Source organism: Macaca fascicularis, chromosome 1 (assembly GCF_037993035.2).
Source record: "Macaca fascicularis isolate 582-1 chromosome 1, T2T-MFA8v1.1".
Classification (NCBI taxonomy): domain Eukaryota; kingdom Metazoa; phylum Chordata; class Mammalia; order Primates; family Cercopithecidae; genus Macaca; species Macaca fascicularis.
In genome coordinates this window covers 232,756,224-232,774,758 of record NC_088375.1, presented here as the reverse complement: position 1 = coordinate 232,774,758, position 18,535 = coordinate 232,756,224, and the positions used below count along the sequence as shown (strand labels likewise).

Here is an 18,535-nt window from a genome sequence, read left to right as displayed (position 1 = left end):
TGTGTGGACTTTGCAACTATGGAGCACGCACCTCCTCCTCCATTTGCTGAGGACCTACTTCATCCAATACACCACCAAGGAGAAGACCGACAAGACCGCTGTCCTGGAGGGGAAAGAATAAAACTTATGCCTCTCACCGGGGGCCGGGCCAAGCTCTGGGCACTTCTTCATGGATTAACTCCTAAATTAACCCACGGAAGGAACACGTGGGAAGGGGCACGTGGGAACCAGGCTGCCCGTGTGCAGAGCACAGGCTTGGAAAGGAACCCCGGGAACACAGGGAGGTCAGTGCCTCTGTACCCAAAGGACCCCTCTCGGCAGTGACCAGTGAGCAGCCAGGAAGGGGGCCTTGGAGCTGAGCCCGTTGGGCTTATTACAGCCCAGTTCCTGGATTTAAGGAAGCAGGCTGTGGCTGGGCGCGGTGGCTCATGCCTGTAATCCCAGCACTTTGGGGGGCCGAGGCGGGTGAATCATGAGGTTAGAAGTTCAAGACCAGCCTGGCCAACATGGTGAAACCCCATCTGTACTAAAAATAGAAAAAATATCCGGGCGTGATGGCAGGTGCCTGTAGTCCCAGCTACTTGGGAGGCTGAGGCAGGAGATTTGCTTGAATTTGGGAGGTGGAGGTTGCAGTGAGCTGAGACTGTGCCATTGCACTCCAGCCTGGGCACCAGAGCAAGACTCCATCTCGAAAAATAAAATAAAATAAAGCAAGGTGGAACCAGCCTCATTCTTCCACTTCCCACAGTAGGGATTGGGCTGGAAATTCCACAGCAAATCCCTCTCTGCACTTTCCTCCGCCTGCCCCTGTGCCACCAGGGCCCTTCATCCAGAAGCAAGCAGCCTCGGGGACAGCTTCGGCATGTTTAAGTGTTTTCACGAGGGCTTCACTGTACTGTCAGCGACATCGCGAGCCCAGAAGTGAATAACTGACATAACAATGATTAAAGTTTGTGAGCAGCCTCTTCAGGAAACGGCAGCGCAACTTTATGTTCAAAAGATCCAAAGCAGGAGAGCGTGAGGCCTTCCCTTTCCCAGATCCTAGGGGTGTGCAGGGCGGGCCTGGGGCCCTGAGAGGTGTGGAGAGTCAGAACTGCGACCTGCGGCACAGCCCCCACCTGCTTTTCCTGTCCCCGCCCCCGTCGAGGGTCCCCAGGGACCGGGACTTGCTCCCAAAGTCGCCTCGCCCTGGCTCTGGCGAAGGCAGGAGGGTTTTGGAAGCAGCCGCTGGTGGAGGTCTCTCTCCGGACAGCAGCAGGGACTGGCTCCCTCCCTACCCCCGGCCAGCGCAGCCGGAACCGGCCACGCAGACCTGCGACCCCCCACAAACCGCCTCAGGACGAGGTTCTGTCGCGCCCGTGGACCACGGTGTCCACGCGGGGCTTGTGCCATGGTCCCCTCCCATGAAGACACGCGGAGGGTCCCGTCTGCGGCGCGTGAGGGCAGCGGTCCCGGAGAGCCAGACCCCGGCCGCGGAGAGCTGCCCGGGAGGGAGGGGGCGCGGCTGGGGGAGGGGGACGGGGGGAGGTGGGGAGAGCGGAGGGGACCGGGAAGGGGGAGGAGGGGGGGAGGGGAGCGGGGAGGGGAGCGGCGAGCGGGGGTGGGGAGGGGAGGGGAGAGGAGAAGACGGGGAGGGGAGGGGAGAGGAGCGGCGGGTGGGGGCAGGAGAGGGGAGCGGCGGGCGGGGCCGGGCTGCGGGGAGCGGCGGGCTGGGGCGGGCTCGGGGCGGTCTCCGCGCTCCGTCCGCCCCCTCGCGCCCGCGCCGCGCTCGCTCAGCTCCCGCCCGCCTGTGCCGCCTGTGCGGCCGCCGCGAGCCAAGTTTGCGCGGACCCCGTCCCGAGCCCGCCGCGGCCATGGACGCGCCCGCCCCGCTGCTGGCCCCGCTCCTGCTCCTCTGCGCGCAGCTGCTCCGCGGCACCAGGTGAGCGGGCGGGGTCCGCGGCGCGCGGTCGGGGGCGGTGGGGGGCCGGCGTCGGCCCGAGATAGCGGCTGGGAGAGCGGCCGGCGCGAGCCCCGGGCCCCGGACCCCAAGTCTGGGGGCCCCGCATCCTCCCTCCCCGGGGTCTCGCGCCGCGGGCCCCTTGCTGGACTCGCCCCGACGCTGCCCTTGGGCTCGGGACGCGGCGACCCCCGCGCTGGCCGCCACCGCCCGGTGCTGTCCGCCGCCCTGGTGCTGAACCCGGGCGGGACAAGAGCGTCGTAGCCTCCCGGTTTCCCCGGCTCCGTGGCGCGCGTGGAGGGTCCCCGGGTCCGCGGCACTCGCGGGTCCCTGCCCGGCCGGTGCCTTGAGGAAAGGAAAGACCCGAGAACTCGGTACGGGGAGGCTGCTCCCTTTGCCGGGGGAGCGGTTCCCCGTTCCCCGAATGAGCTTCCCCAGCCGGCGGGTCTGGGACGGACGGAGGAGGCTGTGTCGCTGTGGAGGGTGGGCCCGGCCTCCAGGGTCTCCTTTCAGAGCCCGTTTCAAATGGCGTGGACAGAACTCCTGAGTGTGTGCAGGTGGACGGCGGCCAGGTACCCCTGGCCACAGAAAAGAGATGGTGGATTTCTTAACTATTTTGGGAGGGGCTCCCCAGAGAAGGAAGAGGCTTAGAAGGAGGCCCCCCAGGGCTGGAGCCCCCTCTGGCCTACAGTCCCTCCACCCCCTCCTCTTTGGGGATCTGAAATGGGTTCCACAGCCACCCAGGCAACTTGGCCCCACCACTGGGCCTGGCTGCCTTCCCTAGGAGTAACGAGAGGACATTCAGGGGCTTTGAAAATCACCTCAGTGCAAAGACGGCAGAAGAAACAGCAAGAAGCTGTCCCCCAGCATTCGGGATCTCAGAGACCATGAAGATGCAGACATAGAGGTGGCTGACCGCAGTAGAGGTGGCAGCACCCCACACGGGGCGGCGTGTCAGAGTTTTCCTGTTGGAGGTTCAGGGGACAGAGCCCAGAAGGCTTGGGTCCAGCAGCAGCCGTGTGCCCATCAGGAGACCACAGGGTCAGCGCTGCCTCTGGATCTAAGCAGCCCCTGTCCTGGGAAGAGCTTTGTTTTTCCATCAATCCCAGTGGGCCTTTCTCCCCTTGTCCTTCCCATCAATCCCAGTGGGCCTTTCTCCCCTTGTCCTTCCCATCAATCCCAGTGGGCCTTTCTCCCCTTGTCCTTCCCTTCCTTCAAGGTGAGAGGAAGGACAAAGCCTCGGGCACAGTCGTAGATGCAGTGCTGGAGACATGCGGCCAGCTGCCAGCCCAGGCCCACAGCCACTTAGCCAAGAGGCTGAAATCTAGACGGCTCTGAAACCCCAAAGTTTTAGCCCAAGTTTGACACCAGAACTCAGTTGGCGGCAAGTCCCGTCCTGCACGGACATGAGACTCTTCTCATCTTTGTTAATCCTACCTCTGGACCTATTTATGTACACTTCTCGCCGGGAAATTCTCCAGGCTGCCCCCAGCCCCAGCCTCTGTGTCCACCATTTCCCTTTTCTAAAATCTGAAGATCCTTAATCCTAGCCTGCATCTGGCTCCTGGGCTGTTGGGGAAGGGGTTCTGTGGCTGTTTCCCCGGGCAGGAGAGCTGGAAGGCCGCGGCCCAGCCAGGAGTGGGGCCCTCTGGGCCTGCGGTCACTCCCATCCCTGGAAGAAGGGTGCTGTTGGGGAGCACACCTTGCCTGGTGAGAGGTGCACTGCCTCGCTGTGTTCCCCTCTAGCTCTCTGGTTAAAAACAGTGACCACCTGGCTGCACGCTACAGCCTCTCTTTTGAGGTCATTCTGTCCACACACACACGTGCTGGGCTCAACCTCCTGCTCTTGGCGTCTAGGGGCAGGCCTGGAGGGTGGAAGCACCTGCCAGCTCAGCCCTAGGGGCCACCTTCAGACTTAGCGGGGTTCTGTCCATGAAGAGCCTCTCCTCGCATCCGTGGCTGTGCCCCTCCGCTCCAGAAACCAGGACAGTCGCCCTCCCTTCCCTCAGTCTCGGGGTCCTCGTCCTGGAGCCGTATCGGATGTCAGTGGGACCCATTCTGGCCATTACCCCAGGTCCCCATCACAGCAGCTCCTCATGGGAAAGGCTGGGTGGGATAGGAAAGGAGTGTGGCGGCCGTGGGTCGGCCCGAAGTGTGAAGACCCATGCACGCGGCAGGCACTGAGCTTGCCGACTGTGTGCCCGCGTGGGTGGCCCTCCCGGGCTGCCGGCACCTCCGTCTCCCTGGAGAAGCTGTGCTGCGGCTCCTACCGTGCCAGCTCGCGGTGCGCTGGTGGCGGTGCTCCTCTTTGCCTTGGTAACTGCAATGCTGGGAGGCTTGTGCTGCTCTAAAAGCAGAGCTGTGGGATATGTGGGTTGGGTGTGCGCCGTGGAGGAGCCTGGAGGGGGAGGCTCCCAGCTACACCTACCTTCCCTGTCTGTCCCCAGGGCACAGACAAGTGACAGGGATGGGTTTGTTTTTCAGTGGGGCCAGGAGGGCAGGAGGCCAGGTGACCCAGGGAGAGCAACCCGAGGGGGAAGCTGCCATGTCTTCATGGCGCCCACTCTGCCCCCTGAGTTTGGAGTCCTAAATCCGAGCGTAGACTTGGAGCCTGGTGTATGGCCCTGAGCCTCTCTGTCCATCCACCCAAAGGAAACCCCAAGCTCAGGCCACCATTGGGCCGCAGGGCCACCAGGTGAGGCAGCAGCCCTCTCCCGAGATCTCCATGACGTACCGGAGTCAGGACGTCCCCACCTGTGTCGAACTCCCCTGGTGCAGGCTGTGTCCCCCCAGCCCCTGCTAGCTCTGCCTGCCCTGTACATCCTGACCTGAGGAAGTGGGGGGCCTCCAGACCCCAGAGTCTGGCATGAAGCACATGCCCCCACACGCTGGCCCTTCCCATCTGTTCACAGTGGGAAAACCACCGGCCGCTCTCCTAGGTGAGAAATGGCGTGGGGGTGGGAGCCTGCTTCCTTCTCGCCCCCAAGAGACGACATAGGTGCCTCCAGGTGAGCTTCATGGAGGGGCTGCTCTTGGTCTTGCCTTCATGCCCCCCACACGTGCCACCACCCTGAGATGGGCAAGAGACGTGGCCCAGGAAGGACGGTGTCTCCTATGGCCTCATTCCAGGCAGGCTAGATGGCAGCTGGGCAGGTCCAAAAATAAAGCCTCACTCAGATCCCTTTGCGTCTGACCTTCAGGGTGGCTTCCATTTGCATTTTTAATTGGCCAGGACTTAATTCGATTCCATCTTATCCTTTGTTACCAAAGTGCTTGCCCCTCCTTAGCCCTGCGCCGGGCCACTCTGGGGGTCCAGTGGGTGCGGGATTGTGGGTCCGGATGTATAGCAGCCCTGGACGCTGCCTTCAGGTGTCTCCTCCTGCCAGAGTTGGGCCACCACGGTCGCCCAGGACAGATTGGGATTGGCAAAATCTCGTTAGCTAAGGAACGTTTGGTTCAAAGTCAAAATCTTTGAAAGGTCAGTATGTAAAACAAGAAGAAAAGTGGTTCTGAAGGAAAGGGAGAGGGCCTGAGCCCCCACCTGCTGCTGCCTCCCAAACCCCGGCGGTCTTCGGGGGCCCCAGGACGCACCTGAGGATAAAGTGTGTGGAGCAGGGTTGAGGCTGGACGTAGGGCGAGGCAGGGAGAGTGTCTGCCTCCCTGCGTCCTTCCCAGTGTTTCTCCGCAACTGTGGGTTTAAGATTTGGAGCCGCCCCTGCAGCTCCCCGGCAGGACTTAGCCTGAAGCACCAGACCCACTTGCCCCTCCCTTGGGAAGCCAAGGACTCAAGGGGGCTGGAGCTGGAGAGGCAGACAAGCAGAGTGGGCTGCAGGTGCGCTGTGCGGGGTGCTGGGAGGGGGCTGCACGGGGTGGGGCTGGTGGCCCGGCCTCAGCTTGACTGCGCCAGACAGGCAGCGTGGAGGGGTGCCTCGAGCCCAGGTCGCAGTCTCTGAGGGAGCAGGAGGCCAACGACTGTGCCCCCACTGTGAGGAGGGGAGGGGCCATCAGCTGGGTCCTGGGGAACCAGGTGTGGAGGAGGCCTGGGACTGTGCTCTGCTCTTGGTGGCCTGTGGAGTGGCCCAGCATGCGGCACCCGCTCAAGGCTGTGTCTGAACTGGGGTCAAATCTGTCTCTAGGCTTGTTGAGGCGGAGGCTGCTGACTCAGGCCCTGACCCCTCATCTCTCTGGGAGGGCTTGGGCCAGGCTCAGGGGCCTGGTGACCTGGAGGCCATGTCTGAAGCCACTCTGCCACCCCCTTGGATAGAAATGATTCCAAGAATACAGGGAGGTTAATCTCAAGGCCCCAGCCCTGGGACCAATCCCCGCCCTGTGTGCAGGAGGACGGGTGTGACAATCGCCAGGAAATGGACGGCTTGAAACAACGGACTCTTATTCTCTCGCAGCTCGGGAGGCCAGGAGCCTGAAATCAGGGTGTGGGTGGGGCTGGTTCCCCTGGAGGCTCTGAGGGAACCTCTGTCCCCAGCCTGTCTCCAGCTCCGGCGGTGGCTGGAAACCCTGGCCTCCCTTGGCCTGTGGATACCTCACCCCAATCTCTGCCTGCACAGTCACCAGCTTCTTCCCTCTTCCCTTCTAAGGACACCAGGCCTTGGGTTTAGGGCCCACCCGATCCAGTATGGCCTCATCTTAACTAATTACCTCTGCAAAGACCTTATTCCCAAATAAGTTCATATTCTGAGGCTCTGGGTGGATGTACATTTTGCGGACACTGTTCAACCCAGTGCAGGTGAGCAGATGGGGGCCGGGGGTGCTGGGGTGCTCCGGGCTCTGGCAGCACGGTGTGTATAGGGAGGAGATGCCTCCCTCAAGCCTGAGCGCCCCCATGGCCCTGCTGGCTGCCCCGAGCTGCTCCGAGGTCGAGTTAAACCCCAGAAACACATGGCCATCTGGGGACCTGGGCCTCACCCTAGGCCTTCCTGGGAGGAGACAGAGAATAGGAGGCTGTGGGTCTGGGATTTGGGGCCCTGTCCTCTTCCTGTCCCTGCATCTTGCCTCTTCTTCACATTCCTCTTCTCTAAACCATCTAATGGGGGAAGCTTCGCCCTCAAAAGCCGACAGGGAGGCCTCTTTGGTGAGGGACCCTGGGGTGGAGACCCCCAGGCCAGCCTCTGTGGGCTGGTTGAGGAGGGAGGCTGTTAACCTGGGAGCTTGGCCCACACTGGGGGGCTCTGTCCCTCTCCAGGGCCACCTCCCGCAAAGCCAGGAGAGCAGAGTGGGCACTGAGGTCAGAGGAGGAAGCCAGGTCAGGGCCGGTGGAAGAGGCTGAGGACCTCCCAGGATTCCCTGTGTCCAGCCGGAGCCTCGGGGACTGTCCTGGCCCCTGTCTGCAAGGGCTCCCACAGTGGCCCCCCACACCCTGGCCCAGGTGCCCAGAACAGTGCTGCATCCCCAGGAGAGGACCCGGGCTCAGTGGAATTAAATTAAGTCCTGGCCTGTCTGACCAGTGGCCTTGCATCCGCAGAGCGATGAATGACATTGGCGACTACGTGGGCTCCAACCTGGAGATCTCCTGGCTCCCCAACCTGGATGGGCTGATAGCCGGCTATGCCCGCAACTTTCGGCCTGGCATTGGAGGTGAGGGGCGGCCCAGGCCCGGCAGGCAGGAGCCACTGGGGCCCGGGCTAGGCCGTGGCTGTGTGGCCCACTGGGCTACGGGCTGCGCTCTGGGCAGGGAAGCCTGGCTCTCCCCTGGGGGCTCCATCAGAGCCAGGCTCCTACAGAGACAGCCAGGGAGGTGCAACTTCTCGGGCCATGATGGCTGACTGCCTGTGACTCCCTGGCTCCCGTGCTGGGCTGGCCTCAGCCCTTCTTAGTTCTTCTCCTTCCTCGCAGGGCCTCCCGTGAATGTGGCCCTCGCTCTGGAGGTGGCCAGCATCGACCACATCTCAGAGGCCAACATGGTAGGTGCCACAAGCCTCTGCCTCAGGCATGGTGGGTGCCCACAGCCTCTGCCCTGGGCTGCATGCCCCTGGGGGTGGAGCAAGGCTGACCCCGGCCCCTGTGCCGCCTCCACAGGAGTACACCATGACGGTGTTCCTGCACCAGAGCTGGCGGGACAGCAGGCTCTCCTACAACCACACCAATGAGACCCTGGGCCTGGACAGCCGCTTCGTGGACAAGCTCTGGCTGCCCGACACCTTCATCGTGAACGCCAAGTCGGCCTGGTTCCATGACGTGACAGTGGAGAACAAGCTCATCCGGCTGCAGCCCGACGGCGTGATCCTGTACAGCATCCGGTGAGCGGGCCGCCCACCGGGGCCCTGGGGGACAGCCTGCCCGGGCCCATGTCGGCGCCTGGACGCTCCAAGGCTTGGAAAAGCTCGAGCGATTCCTGCTGCCAGGAGCTGGGGGGGCAGAAGCTGCGCAGTTATTTATATCCCCGCAGCTGCTGGGGAAACATCCACGCTCCAAGGTCGCCGACAGGAAGCCGGCAGATGTGGCTTTTTGGCCAACACAGTGCCTTTTGGTTTTTAAAATGGGGTGGAATAAAATTAACCTTTGTAAAGTGAACAATGCAGTGGCATTTGGCAGATTCGCCCTGTTGTGCAACCCCACCTCTGTCTGGTCCAAAACATTTCAGGACCCCGAAAGGAGACCCAGCCACGGAGTAGGTGCTCTCCACCCCGCCCCCCCTGGAGCCCCAGCAGCCACCCGTTTGCTTTCTGTCTCTGTGGATCTGGTCAGAGACAGAAACATTTCGCCGACAGGGAATCACACGCTGTGTGAGGGACCGTTTATGACTCCGGCTTCGTACTCAGCACCGTGTCCTCAGGGTTCACCCCTGCTGAAGCTGGAGTCCGGGGTGCCTTCTTCTTCACAGCCGGGCAGTAGCCCATGGCAGGGACGTGCTGCACCTGCCTTCCATCCATCTGCCGAGGGGCGCCTGGGTGGCTTCCTGCGTTGGTGAATGTGAAAACACTGCTATGAACGTGTGTGCGCACATTCGTTTGAAAGCCTGTTTTCAGACACATGCCTCTCAAAAATGGAATTAGCTCGCAACACTTAAAAAAATCAAGAGGCATGTGGCCGCCCGCAGTGGCTCACACCTGTGATCCCAGCACTTTGGGAGACCGAGGTGGGTGGATCACGAGGTCAAGAGATCGAGACCATCCTGGCCAACATGGTGAAAACCCGTCTCTACTAAAAATACAAAATATTAGCTGGGTGTGGTGGTGGGTGCCTGTAATCCCAGCTACTCGGGAGGCTGAGGCAGGAGAGTCACTTGAACCCGGGAGGCGGAGGTTGCAGTGAGTCGAGATTGCACAGCTGCACTCCAGCCTGGTGACATCACTCTGTCTCAAAAAAAAAAAAAAAAAAAAAAATCAGGAGGCAGCCGGGTGCAGTGGGTCACCCTTGTAATCCCAACACTTTTTGGAGGCTGAGGTGAGAGGATCACCTCAGCCTGGGAGTTCGAGACCAGCCTGGGCAACACAGGGAGATTCTGCCTCTACAAAAATAATAAAAAATATTAGCTGGGCTTGGTGGTGCGCACCCGTGGTCTCAGCTACTTGGGAGGCTGAGGTGGGAGGATCACGTGAGCCCAGGGGGTTGAGGCTGTAGTGAATCAAGATTGCACCACTGCACTCCAGCTTGGGTGACAGAGTGAGACCCTGTCTCATAAACAAACAAAAAAATCAGGATATTTTACATGAGAATTCAAATATCTGATCTCTCCTAGAAAATCAAGCACATGGCGACTCTGGGCCTATTCCCGTGTGTTCCCCAGCCATCGCTCAGGCCAGGGCCTAGGTGTTCAGGCTGTCCCCTGCCCCGTAGGCCCCCAGCCCAGTTAAATAGTCAAGCGTTTTGAAGAGAATGAATGAAATCCAGTTCTTGATAGTCCTAAATGAAGACTTGCAAGCGTCTCTGAAGTTGGGCAGTTTTCAGGTTTACCTGGATTCTGGGCAACTGACAAACACAGCCTGAGAAGTAGCTCGGGCTCCAGGCAGCCCCTGGTACTCAGCGGGCATCTCTACAGGGGAACTGCCAGGCTTCTGGGAAGGCTGGCCTCGCCCCCAAGGCCTCACCGCCATGCTTGTCTTGGCAGAATCACCTCCACTGTGGCCTGCGACATGGACCTGGCCAAATATCCCATGGATGAGCAGGAGTGCATGCTGGAGCTGGAGAGCTGTGAGTGGGCACGCAAGGCGGGCAGGGGCTTCTCTCGAGGGCCATGCTGGCTTCTCCAGCAGTGGATGGGGGCTCAGACTGTCAGCCCAGGGCCTGGACAAGGCTGGTCCGGCACAGGGTGCAGGAAAGCACCAAACCAGCTTCTGCATGAGCAAGAAGCCTGGGCAGGAGGAGAAGAGGCCGGAAGGCCTGGAGCAGTCTGGCCTGTGGGTCCGTCCATGCCTGAGGAGCCGGGCCGTGGAGCCCAGACATGACACGGATTGGTATCGTTAAGCCAGTGCTGCAGCCCCTGTGTGTCACCTGACGATGGTGGCCCCATCTGTGTCCCTTCCACCTGCCCAGAGGAGCCCGACATGGTCCCAGAGCTGAAGGCCTCCTCGCTCCTGGCTGGGGTCCTGCTCGGTCCCCATCATGATGGTGTCAGCTCCCTGCAGGCTTCCTGTGTGGACAGAGTGCTCCTGCCAGGGCTCCCGGGGCAGGACCAGGCTCTGCCGCCCACCTGTGTGCTTTTCCTGCAGACGGTTACTCATCGGAGGACATTGTCTACTACTGGTCGGAGAGCCAGGAGCACATCCACGGTCTGGACAAACTGCAGCTGGCGCAGTTCACCATCACCAGCTACCGCTTCACCACGGAGCTGATGAACTTCAAGTCCGGTAACGTGTGCCCGCCACCCCTTCCGCGTGTGCCCGCCGCCCCTTCCGTGTGTGCCCGCCGCCCCTTCCGCGTGTGCCCGCCGCCCCTTCCGCGTGTGCCCGCCACCCCTTCCGTGTGTGCCCGCCGCCCCTTCCGCACGTGCCCGCTTGTGGTTTTCATGCTTTTTCGCCAAGCCACCCGCAGGCCCTCAGGGCCCCTGGGGATGCAGCTGGGACGCTCCTGCCTTAGGAACTTGCTCATTGGCACCAGCTACACCCACACCAGGGCCGCCAGGCCTGCCATCGTATGGACGTGGGTCAGCCCTTCCCATCTCACTCCCCGGTCCTCTCTCTTCCCAGCACTCCAGGTTTACCAGAAACGTGAGGGTGTGGGGAGCTCTCTTAGCCCCAGGTCTGCAGGGCTCAGGGGCCAAGCTTTCCTTGTCTACCTTGTTTCCCAGCTCCACTTTCCCACCCCTACGCCCCCCGTCCCCAGTCATCCAGAGCGGGTGAGCCCAGTGCCAGCTCCTTCCAGAGCCTGGCTGTGCCCGCAGGAGTGTTAGGAGAGAAAGGAGTGCGCCCTCCCCATTGGCTGCGAGGGTCCCTCAGGGTCAGTCCAGCAAACGTGAGGCCAGCAGCAGCCTCAGCCTCTCTCCTTCTCCTCTGGGTTACACTGCTCAGGACCAGCCTGTCCTGTGGCCAGACCTAGGGCCGGAGACCCCCAGACATTTCAGGCCATGTGGTTGGTGGGGAGGGCAGGGGTCTAAGTCTCTCTTCTGAGCCCTGCTGTGGGCCCCGTAGCTGCCAAGCCCTGCCGCCCCTGAGTCCCACGGTTGGGCTGGGCTGGGCAGGGACGGGGGCGCTGACGGTGGCTGTCCCGGCAGCCGGCCAGTTCCCGCGGCTCAGCCTGCACTTTCACCTGCGGAGGAACCGCGGCGTGTACATCATCCAGTCCTACATGCCCTCCGTCCTGCTGGTCGCCATGTCCTGGGTCTCCTTCTGGATTAGCCAGGCGGCGGTGCCCGCCAGGGTGTCTCTAGGTACGGGGCCGATGCTCCAAGGGGGCTGGAAGATCCGTCCTGGGGAGCAGGACTTCTCATCCCTCAGCTGGGGGCCCAGCACTGGCCTCCGGACCATGCCAGCTGTCCTGGGGCAATGGCCAACTGGGCCAGGCTGGGTCAGGGGAGCAGGACCTGCTCCCTGGGGTGGGCATGGGGGTGGGGGGCAGCGGACCCTTATCCGTGGGTCACAGGCACCAAGGCTGGGGGTGGGACGGCGTGAGGGCAGGGCTACAATGATGGTACCACCTGTGCCCGGCAGGCATCACCACGGTGCTGACGATGACCACGCTCATGGTCAGTGCCCGCTCCTCCCTGCCACGGGCATCGGCCATCAAGGCACTGGATGTCTACTTCTGGATCTGCTACGTCTTCGTGTTTGCCGCCCTGGTGGAGTATGCCTTCGCGCACTTCAATGCCGACTACAGGAAGAAGCAGAAGGCCAAGGCCAAGGTCAAGGTCTCCAGGCCGAGGGCAGAGGTGAGGGCCTGGGACTGAACCAGGGACAGCACTGCTGGGGGCCCCAACGAAGACCCCTCAGCTGCTCCAGCCCACTGTGGGTCCCAGCTGTGCTCCCTGAGCGTGGGGGGCTGGAGCTGCTGGCTCAGGCGGGGCCCTGCATGGGAGCACCTGTGGTCCAGGGCCCTGGGAGTTGCACCCCAGCGCTCAGCCCTGTCTCCCCCACTGGCCCCCGTGCAGATGGACGTGAGGAACGCCATCGTCCTCTTCTCCCTCTCTGCTGCCGGCGTCACGCAGGAACTGGCCATCTCCCGCCGGCAGCGCCGCGTCCCAGGGAACCTGATGGGCTCCTACAGGTCGGTGGGGGTGGAGACGGGGGAGATGAAGAAGGAGGGGGCAGCCCGCTCGGGAGGCCAGGGGGGCATCCGCGCCCGGCTCAGGCCCATCGACGCAGACACCATTGACATTTACGCCCGCGCTGTGTTCCCTGCGGCATTCGCAGCCGTCAATGTCATCTACTGGGCGGCGTACGCCATGTGAGCACAGGACTCAGGCCACCCTCGCTTGTCCTGGCGCCCGGTGGTGGCTGCCCAGAAACTTCCTGGGAGAAAGAGCCCTTGGTCCACCTTCCCTCTCTGCGTGTTTCAAAGTGGGATGACAGTCGGCCACGGAAAACAAGAGGAAGCCTCGGCCTCCCTGAGCTCTGACCTCACCCGAAAGGCCAGCCTGGGGCTCTCCAGTAGGCAGCGCGAGACCCGCACAGATGAAGGAGCAGAGGGTCTGACCGAGAGACTGAGCCAGGCTGGGGTCTGGGCCCTTGAGGGAGCCGCGGATTTTTAGGCTCAGAAAGTGATCCTGGTTTCTAGGTCTCTGCTGTGCGGGACGGGGATCGGAGCGTGGGAGGAGGTGGGAGCGGACGTCCATCTGGTGAGCAGTGAAGGTGTTGGTGAAATCTGTCTGGCCCCAGCATGAAATAAAGCCTTGGCCTGGGGGCCGCTTCGTTCTCTCTCACTGTGCCGCGCTTCGCTCCTGGGGTGCCTAGAGCCCACCCTAGCTGCCCGGAACACCCTTCTCCAGCTGCAGGCTTCCCGGGCGGTGTCTGGGTGGAGCTGATTGTGGAAGCCCAGAGAACACTCAGGGTTGAACACACGCCTTGCCCAGCGGAAACAGTGGGTCGAGGTCTCGGGAAGGAGGCTGTCCTTGTCAGCAGGGCAGGCTTCGAGGGAAGGGCTTCAGGAAGTGAGGAACCAGTTTTTGTGATGCTGGCTTCAGGCACTGGGTCTCTTCATCTATGTCCCTGTGCTGTGATGAGGCCGTTTTCTCCAGGGGCGTGAGGCAGGAGCCTGCACCACAGTGTCGGGGAGTGAGCTCGGGGTCGCCGGTCCCAAAGCCTGGAGCTTTTGAGGTGCCTTCCTGAGATCCTGGGGCTCAACACCAGACTTGGGGACAGAGACTCAGGGACACAGGGGCTCAGGGGCTGGATCCCAGATGAGCCATGTCTGGGGTACTGAGGGAGGGCCGAGGTGCAGAGGCCTAGAGGGAGCTAGAGGAGCTGCCAGCCCATTGGTCCCTGAGGCCTTTGGTCCAGGGGGTGTCCAGGGCTAGGTGCCACCATGGTCCCTTCTTGGATGTGAGGATAGACATTTGGAGGCCACCGAGGCCCCACAAACACCACAGCCCTTTCCCACCTGCTGCCACTGCCATGGACATGGGGTGAGCACACTGCAGCCCAAGGAGCTGACAGGCAGCTCTTAATGAGGGGTCCAGGTTTTCCAGGGCACCGGGTCATTACTTGTGGAAGAATCTGAAGGGAGCAGTTGGAACAACTGCTGGGGCTCTGCCATCCGCTGCAGGACCCAGGCGTCTGGGGCTCTGCCATCTGCTGTGGGACCCAGGCGTCCAGAGCCATCACATGGCAGCTCGCGAGGTGGCAAAGTTGTCCAGGTCAGTGCCCTGTGGAATCGGGGTGGCAGCTAGGCCTGGGTGGCCCCCATCTCCATACCACTGGGGACCCGGGGTGACTGTGTGAGTCACCTGTCCTTAGCACGACCTGTGGCAGCTCTGGCAGGGTGAGCAAGCAGCAAGATCAAGTCACCAATGGGGCCCAGGCATTGCACCCGGGGACCGACGCAGGCTGAGTGGCTTCCCTCAGGGCCAGGCTGTGACCCAGAGCAGATGAGGGCATTGCCCACCACTGCCCAGACCACGCCCCATGCACCACCTCTGTCCCCTGCTGGAAGGTCCCCCCACGCCACTTCCTAATGACCGCTCCTCATTTCCAGGCTGCCCTTTAGCACCCCTGCTCTGCAGGACAAGGCTGTGAGGCTTGGCAGGGCCGTTCTGCGGGTGGGACAGGCTGGGGATGGAGGGGGTGGGATAGACCAGGCTCTGGTGTGGCCACAAGTGGCACACAGAACAGAAGTGAGCTTTGGGGCAAGCAGAGAGCAGGTGGCCGGGCAGCAGCAGAACTGGATCTGGGTCAACTGGGGCTCCGGGCCACCTCCTGACACCAGGGTGAGGCGGCTGAGCCTGCCAGCTCCCTGTCCAAGGACGGAGACACCCCTGCAGGGCCGGCTCTCACCGTCCCGCCTCCTGCCCTCTGCTTCCTGGGCCTCCCTGCAGGGTTACCGCTCCCTCCTCCCTGGAGCCCACGTTGCTCTGGGGATAGGAGCCCAGGCCGCAGATGGCACACACTATAGCTATGGGATGGGCCCCAGGCTGCCCACCACCACTGCCCACCCCAGGCTCCCAGGCTCCCGCCCCAAGGGCAGGCCTTCCACCCAGGGCAGCCAGGGAGGGTCGGCTCCAACTCCTGGGCCTTTGGGGGAAGGGTGGGTTGGTTCAAGATTCTGGGAACTATTTGGGGGCATCCCCTGGACCTGGAGGCTGTTGAGCCACCCCCCACACCCCTTTCTGCTGCGAGGACCCTGGCCCCCATCTCTGCCTTGTCCTCCTTGCGGCCGCAGGCTGCCCTCTTTCCCGGGCTTGTACCCACCAGGAGCTATTTAAAGCCAGCCTTTGCAACTGCCTCGGGCACCCACGCAGCCAGGCCCGCCTGGGCAGCAGCCGTGCCTGATTCTGCAACCAGCAATCACTCCCCCCAGCAGGCTGCTGTTTCTGCCCACATATTTACAGGGCCAGGAAGGACGGGAGGGCGCGTGCTTTCAAACGCGACTTCTATTCCGGTAGTGAGAGCAGGAGCAGACGAGGGCGGGGGCGGGTCAGGGTTTGCAGCGGAGAGGAACCTGTTTGGGGAGGGGATGCCAGTGTTGCCTGAGACAGGGGGCACCTGGGGCAGAGGCTGGTGGGCAGAGAGGCTGCCAGGGCTCCATACACCCTCATCTCAGCAGGGACAAGTCTTTGGGGGCTGGTGGCTTCCTGGTCTCTGTGGAAGCTGGACTGTGTACCATGAGCAGTGACCCCTGAGTGCCCCCGAGAGCTGGGCCTGCTCTTCCCCGAGGCTGGAGGCCTCAGGTGGAGTGAAAGGGGACAGGACATTGGGGACAGCGTCCAGCTTCTCTGTCCCATGGCAGGCGTGGGGCAGGCATCGGCTGTTATCCTGCCTCTCCCCTCCAGTGAGGCAGGCGGGTGCACAGGCCAAGTGGAGCTTACACCTAGGGGCGTCCTCCTGTGGGTTCCCCTACAAACAGAGACTGAGACAAGGACTTGGGTGCTGGAAGTTTATTTGGAGCTGGGGGTATCCGCTGCCTAAACAAAGTACCACAAACCAGGTACCTTAAAATGACAGAAATCTGTTCTTTCCTGGAGACAAATGTCCAAAATCAAGATGCTGCAGGGCCGGTTCCCTCTGGAAGCTCCAGGGAGGACCCTCCCCCGGCCTCCCTCCTGCTTCTGGAGTTGCCGGGAACCTCTGGCCCTCCTGGGCTGGCAGGTGCACTGCCCCAGGCTCTGCCTCCGTCTCTGAGTCATTTTGCTGTCTCTGTCTCTCCTCTTCTTCTCAGGGACCTGCCGTCGGATTTAGGGTCCACCCTACTTTAGTATGGCCTCGTCTTAACTGCATCTGCAAAGACTCTAATTTGAAACAAGGTCAACATTCTGGGGTCCTGAGTGACTTTGGGAGCCATTTGGCTCTGTAGAGAGGGTGATCCACAGAGGCAGGAGCAAGAGCAGGGAGTGGGGAGGGATGAGGAAGGAGGAAAAACAGGAATGCACTTTACAACCTGGGACAGCCAGGTCCCAGCCCCACTGGCGACCCAGAGCAAAGGGGAATGTGCCTCCATATTGTCCTTTTAAGTTTTTTTTTAAATTTAAAACAAAACGTTTAGTATAGACAGGGTCTCACTATGTTGCCCAGGCTGGTCTCAAACTCCTGGGGCTCAAGCGATCCTCCCGCCTCAGCCTCTGAAAGCACTGGGGTTACAGACATGAGCCACCCTGCGCAGCCTGAATAGTCCTTTTGAAGAATGAGCGGCTGAGCATTTATCCACCAACCCCCACCCAGCTCACATTCCCCAGGTCTGCCCTGCATGCAAGCTGGACGAGCACCCTGCAATGCTATGGAGGGCGCTAGAGGCGGCACTGACTGCGATTGCGTTTTGTTTGTTTGTTTGTTTTTGAGATGGAGTCTTGCTCTGTCCCCCAGGCTGGAGTACAGTGGTGTAATCTCAGCTCACTGCAACCTCCGCCTCCTGGGTTCACGTGATTCTCCTGCCTCAGCCTCCCAAGTAGCTGGGACTACAGGCGCACGCCACCACACCCAGCTAATTTTTGTATTTTTAGTAGAGATGGGGTTTCACCACTTTGGCCAGGATGGTCTCGATCTCTTGACCTCATGATCTGCCCGTCTTGGTCTCCCAAAGTGCTGGGATTATAGGCATGAGCCACCGCGCCTGGCCGTGTGTGAGTTTGGTTTGTTTGTTTGTTTTTTGAGACAGAGACTTGCTCTTTCACCCAGGTTGGAGTGCAATGGTGCGATCTCAGCTTACTGCAACCTCCGCCTCCCGGGTTCAAGTGATTCCCCTGCCTCAGCCTCCCAAGTAGCTGGGATTACAGGCACATGCCACCACGCCCTGCTAATTTTTTGTATTTTAGTAGAGATGCGGTTTCACCATGTTGGCCAAGAAGGTCTCAATCTCCTGACCTCATGATCCGCCTGCCTCAGACTCCCAAAGTGTTGGAATTACAGGTGTGAGCCACTGCGCCCAGCCATGAGTGAGTTTTATCTGTCCCCACAGCTGCTGCTTAAACCAAATGCAGCCCGAAGGGCACAACCCAGGCCCCAGAGCAGCTGGGAGCCCGAGCACTGCTTGCATCTGTTCCGGCGGATGCCATGTTAAGCTTGTCTGCGGCTGATTCTTCAGGGTGGTGGCAGCCAAAGCAACAGAGACAGCCGTGGAAGTTGCGGGGGGGGCTGGTGATGAGCCAGTCTGCAGGCACCCCCACGGCAGGAGGCCCTCCTCCTCCTCCACCCCGGCCCGCGCTCCTGCTGGCAGAGGTTACATCTGACGCTGTGACCCAGACCCCAATCTGAGGAGTGAGCCTCGGTCACCGGCTTGTCAGGTGGGTGTCACTCATCGGCCACTCTGTGCCCAGCATGGAAGCCACAGAAGTGATTCCTCCGAGCTCCAGGGATTGTCCTCCCTGGCCCTACAAGTGCTCCCTCATGCTAACCCAGTGGGATAACCCCTGCCTGTGCCCACAGCCCACCAGCCGGGGGGCTACAGAGGGAGCCTGACTTCCAAGCTGCTGTCCTTGCCGGGGTTGAAGGTGGTTTCAGGGGCTCTGACTTTGCCTTCTCTGCCATGATGGCCCTCACTCCACAGGTCAGGGAAACAGTGAGAGGATCCTGGCAGCTGCTCAGGGCCACCAACCTGCTGTGGACCTGCAGACCAGGGCGCCACCACGGAATGGGTCCATAAACCCACTGGATGGCCATGGGCTGGGACCGCATTGGTCACTTGGCATCCCCAGGACCCCATGCTGGCCAGGGGCTACTGTCACATGTTGGGTCTCCGGATGGCATCAGACCCAAGATCCCAAAGCCCTTCCCGTTGCGGGTGTCCTTTCTCCAGGACAGAGCTACTCTGGAGACGCAGCCACAATGGCTTCAGCGGAGTCTTCATCACACCTGCGCGTGGCTCATCACACCTGCGCGTGGCTCATCACACCTGCGCGTGGTCCATCACACCTGCGCGTGGCTCATCACACCTGCGCGTGGCTCATCACACCTGCGTGTGGTTCATCACACCTGTGTGTGGTTTATCACACCTGTGCGTGGTTTATCACATCTGTTTGCTGTCAACCACACCTGCACACGGTCCATCACACCTGTGCGT

General features: G+C 61.5%; 1 protein-coding gene across 3 annotated transcripts; it reads left to right on the top strand.

The window, feature by feature from the left end:
• The first annotated feature begins 1,777 nt into the window (after positions 1 to 1,777).
• Positions 1,778 to 13,245, top strand: GABRD (gamma-aminobutyric acid type A receptor subunit delta). 3 transcript variants are annotated; one of them, XM_065531083.2, is made up of 10 exons: positions 1,778 to 1,921; positions 6,277 to 6,370; positions 7,419 to 7,531; positions 7,790 to 7,857; positions 7,973 to 8,193; positions 10,005 to 10,087; positions 10,606 to 10,743; positions 11,607 to 11,762; positions 12,043 to 12,260; positions 12,480 to 13,245. In XM_065531083.2, exons 3-10 carry the CDS (start codon positions 7,423 to 7,425, stop codon positions 12,777 to 12,779), a joined length of 1,293 nt encoding a protein of 430 aa, XP_065387155.1. In that variant the 5' UTR covers positions 1,778 to 1,921; positions 6,277 to 6,370; positions 7,419 to 7,422; the 3' UTR covers positions 12,780 to 13,245. The 3 variants fall into 3 exon arrangements, with proteins under 3 accessions (XP_065387155.1, XP_045238040.1, XP_073879038.1); XM_045382105.3 differs by lacking the exon at positions 6,277 to 6,370; XM_074022937.1 differs by lacking the exon at positions 1,778 to 1,921 and having other exon boundaries at positions 6,296 to 6,683.
• Positions 13,246 to 18,535: the final 5,290 nt, after the last annotated feature.

What these genes read in the sequence shown, in the direction of transcription:
- GABRD (XM_045382105.3), top strand. Translation starts at nt 1,854, where the DNA reads ATGGACGCGCCCGCCCCGCTGCTGGCCCCGCTCCTGCTCCTCTGCGCG. An exon ending in CAGCTGCTCCGCGGCACCAG is followed by an intron (nt 1,922 to 7,418) that starts GTGAGCGGGCGG and finishes TTGCATCCGCAG; the next exon opens with AGCGATGAATGACATTGGCG. An exon ending in ACATCTCAGAGGCCAACATG is followed by an intron (nt 7,858 to 7,972) that starts GTAGGTGCCACA and finishes CCGCCTCCACAG; the next exon opens with GAGTACACCATGACGGTGTT.